At 50.0% G+C, this 4,051-nt stretch overlaps 2 protein-coding genes across 2 annotated transcripts; one reads left to right on the top strand and one right to left on the bottom strand.

Annotated features, from left to right (window-relative positions):
• Window positions 1-58: 58 nt before the first annotated feature.
• Window positions 59-718, bottom strand: H310_14778 (hypothetical protein; the record flags this gene model as incomplete). The annotated part of the gene is made up of 1 exon (XM_008882707.1): window positions 59-718. One exon carries the CDS (start codon window positions 716-718, stop codon window positions 59-61), a length of 660 nt encoding a protein of 219 aa, XP_008880929.1.
• A 2,985-nt stretch (window positions 719-3,703) lies between these two features.
• Window positions 3,704-3,961, top strand: H310_14777 (hypothetical protein; the record flags this gene model as incomplete). The annotated part of the gene is made up of 1 exon (XM_008882706.1): window positions 3,704-3,961. The coding sequence occupies one exon, from the start codon at window positions 3,704-3,706 to the stop codon at window positions 3,959-3,961; it is 258 nt and encodes an 85-aa protein (XP_008880928.1).
• Window positions 3,962-4,051: the final 90 nt, after the last annotated feature.

Below are 4,051 nucleotides of genomic sequence, written 5' to 3'. Positions count from 1 at the left end.
TCGTTTTGGCGACAAGATTCGTTCGCAGTTGCAGCTGCCATGAGGGCGTCAGCGATCGCTATAAAACGGGATTCTTGAGCACTAGGAGGCGCGACCGGTCTTCGTTGACCTGTTGGAAGAACTTCAGGGCCTCAGCCTTCTGTTGATACTCCACATCGTGGACGATGATCGCAAACCTCTGCGACACTTCTCTGGCTGTCCTCAACACGAAGGCGTCTTCAGCCGGGGGTGGCTTGACGTCTTCCTCCCACGGGTGCGGATCCGGTACTTCCACAATCTTTCGTCCGTAAGGGGCCCCTTGGACTAGAGGGGCTGGTTCCCCAACTTTGAAAGAGCCCGATAAGTTCCGCGCCACTCCAGTCCGGGGCTTCTCTTCGTCGGAATCGTCACCCGTCAAGTCGATCACTTCGTGTTTGAGCTTCACACTGTCCGGAATCTTGCTTGGTTTCTTCGGTGGAGAGCTCAACACGAGTTGATCGGCGTCTGGGGACACGTCCGGAGAGCCGTCGGCTGGTCGTTTCTTCACCGGGGACAGGGTTGACATCCCGGCACTCGAGTCCCTCTCTTGCTCGGGGAGGTCGATGTGGCCTTTTGCAGCCGACACCTTTCTGCCAATGCGTTGGGGTTCGGCCACGCCGGGGTTCGCGGGGACCCTTCCCGCCAAACGCAGCGACTTTCGTTGGGGCAATGGGGCTTGCTCTTGGTTGTTTGTCGACATTTTGACTTCTCACACTTCCGTTGCAGACAGTACCATGCTGCTCCACCAAATTGTCACGGGGTTTCCGTGAAAACGATCTTGGTACGTGTGGCGAAGGCAAGCGAGAGACAAAGAACACAAACAGGAGTCTGTATTCTCAGGCAAAATGTAAAGTCAAGTTAGGTATTATCGTTGTCTAAAGCAAACAGTCAGCGCACAGCCATCCCTCGACGGGGGGCTGGTTCGACCTCTTCAGCTTCCTCCTCAGGAAGGAAGTGTCCACAATCCCTGCCACCTCATCCAATGGCCGTTGGTCTTCAGGGATCCAGACACATGAGAGCCCCATGTCGACAGTGTGGTCGTCAACACTGGGTGATGAGATTTGGTATCGCTACCGCATACCTGTAGACTCACCCACTAAAGATCCCGGACACACACTCTTCGAGTCTTCAACACTCCGTTGATAACGCACCGCGACAAAGTCGACAAACGGGGGAGGATGTAACGAAGTCAAGAGCGTAAATGACTTGGATTGCCGACTTAGGAGAATATCCGTTGAGAACATCGTTAGAGAAGCCACGTTAGGAAGAACCATTAGTCAAGGATATCACGACAATCTATGTACTTTTCCTCTGTGCCTAAAACACTACAACGCAGAGCAGTACCTTGACCTCATTGAGGAAATCATTGTTTACGCCAGCAATCTAGTGATGACGCTGGTAGTCGCCGCGTGTGAAGCGTGCAGGCTCAACCCAGGTAGGAACCAATGGGTACTTCTAGTTTGATGGAAAGGCCTTGAAGACATTAAACCCAGTTGGGAGCCACTCCAAGTGATGTACAGAGAAATACCTCTCCTTGTAAAGTAATAAATCGTAGGCATCGAAGATGCCGGTCAGAGTAAAAAACTGACCGAGGCGGTCGCATTACTGTAGTAACCTGATGCTGAGGTGTTGCGCCACATGGCCCGGGTATTACCACGACAGTCAACTGTCCGCGGCTGCATGTATTGCATGTGAATGTTGAATTAAAATGAGGGTTCATCTTTTATGTTCTCCAGTGAGATGTTTACGCGCAATTTGGTGCTATTTTGGTAGGAACGCGCAGGGGAGTGCGTACGAAATTGGGAATATAAAGATGGAAACCGACCAATTATTTAAAGTTGTTGACCGAGTCGAAGGGGCGGGATGGCGGACGAGGGAGCCGGTGCGCGGGCCAGGGGGGCAGGCTTGGACCGTAGCAGTAGGTTACCAAGGCGGGCCAGTGCGTCCATGTGGATGCGAGCGCGGCAAACCTGGTTTTCTGGCGCACTCGCATCCACATGGAAGCAGCACGGCTGATGTGCCGAGGAGGCAGCACAAAGGCCCGCTTGCACGCGTGCTCCAAGTCTAGAGTATGGCGTCGAATCTGCAGAGTGTGGTAGGGCATCTCACGACATGTTGGAATCGCTTACATCTGCTCGCACCCTGGGTGCTGCTGCTGTGCTGCAAAAATGAGTTCGAAAAAGTTGAGTGAATTTGAGGAAAATTTGGAAAAATCATTTTTTCATTGCGCATCCAGCCAGGAATCAAGGCTCTGAGGGTGGACGTGTAGGCTAATTTGGTGTGTTTTTGGTGAAAAATCGGTAATGCGAATTTTGATGCTGGACGCGAAATAGATTTATATGAATTTCATTACGCGAAAATTGCACCTGCACGACAACGTTGAACCGGTAAATTCCTGTGCAGCAGCGCCACAGTTCGTCGTCATATGCCACGACGGCTATCAGTTAAATTCCCTGCCTCGCGAGCACAAACTTCAGTCTTGCCATCCCTTTGTCATTTATGCAGGATATATATTGTGTAATACATTCGAAACTGGAGCTGCACGACGAAACGAATCGCGTAAGTGAATCACGTAAAGAATCGCTTAAGCCAATCAAAGTCATTTCCGTCAAATGATTATAGCCAATCAAATCAAAGCACTTTTCCATTGACTGCACTGTCAGTAGTCAGTCTCCGAGTGACGATGCAGCGCACCTCACCACCACACAGATATCTCACGCACTCGTCCCAGTCACCACCACAGGTCGTTCTTGCCTCCGATACTCAACGGTCTACTGCACATAGCACCCCTTCCCACAGTCATCCTGGACAGTATTGCATGCGGGCAGATTTTGTTCTCAAAGTTACCGTTTACGGCCGCGATCACAATGGCCGCAGATTGCCACCACAAGTGTTTGAAGGAGACTCTTGGGAAAACATCAAAGAACGTCTGTTTGAGTATGTACGACCACACATCAAGACACAGAGAACGACAGTAAAAGTGGCCCCGTGGTATCCCACAGCGTTTTTGGAATAATAATATGGCATTGCCAATACATTGCAGGAGGTTAATTAAACATTATTTTAACCAATACTACTCCGTTCTTCTTTAAGTGGAAGTGCCAGTGCAGCCAGCGAGTGTGGGACAAACGAACTGCAATAATCAATGGCCATGTCAAGAATCTATTCTTGGGGGTACAAATTGCCGTAGGATTAAGTGGTGGTCACACAGGAGCAAATGGAGTCCACCCAGAGCAAGCCCACCTCAGGGAAAGGAAGCAAAGCCAACATCAAAGACTGGCAACGAGAGGAGATATTCCGATGCCTCCTCGAGGTGTCCCAAGACGGACGTCTACCTGCTGGAGCTGTACGTGACCTGTCGGCTGAGTACAATGTGTCCCAGCAAACGGTCTACCGCATCTGGAACCGCGGTTGACAACCTGATAGAGGGAAATATGGCAGTGTTGTCAGCAGACGTATGGGTAAATGTGGGCGATAGCTTATGTATCCTGACCTCTTGGACAGAATCAAGTTTATGTATCCTGACCTCTTAGACAGAATCAAGGTTACAAGACCCAAAGCATCGCTCTACACTGCGCGATCTTGCTGCCGCGACATTCCCAAAACTGTTCTGTACATTCGACTCAAATCGGCGTATATCAAGAAATACTCCCGTTCATTAAGGTCCCTTTTAACACCAACTAACATGTACTTCCGTAGCAAGTGGGCTCTTAGCTTCATTAGCTCGGATTTGACTGTTGCCAACATGGAAAATTACGTCCATGTTGATGAGAAATGGTTCTTCCTCAAAGTTGCCAAATGCACGTTTTACGGTGTAACCGGCGAAACTCCACCGCCCCGTGTCGTAAAGAACAAGAACTTCATCATCAAGGTAATAGTGCTCTCACACATGCACGATACCAACTTTTACAACAAAATTAACAATATATCCAACAACACATAATAGGTGATGGTGCTGTGTGCTGTGGCTAAGCCGAGATGGAACAACATCACGCAGCAATGGTGGGACGGCAAAATTGGCTGCTGGCCTTTC

The sequence above is a fragment of the Aphanomyces invadans genome (assembly GCF_000520115.1).
Source record: "Aphanomyces invadans strain NJM9701 unplaced genomic scaffold supercont1.86, whole genome shotgun sequence".
NCBI classification, from domain to species: Eukaryota; Oomycota; class Saprolegniomycetes; order Saprolegniales; family Verrucalvaceae; genus Aphanomyces; species Aphanomyces invadans.
The sequence above is the reverse complement of the archived record's forward strand: the minus strand, read 5'-3'. Positions and strand labels throughout refer to the sequence as shown.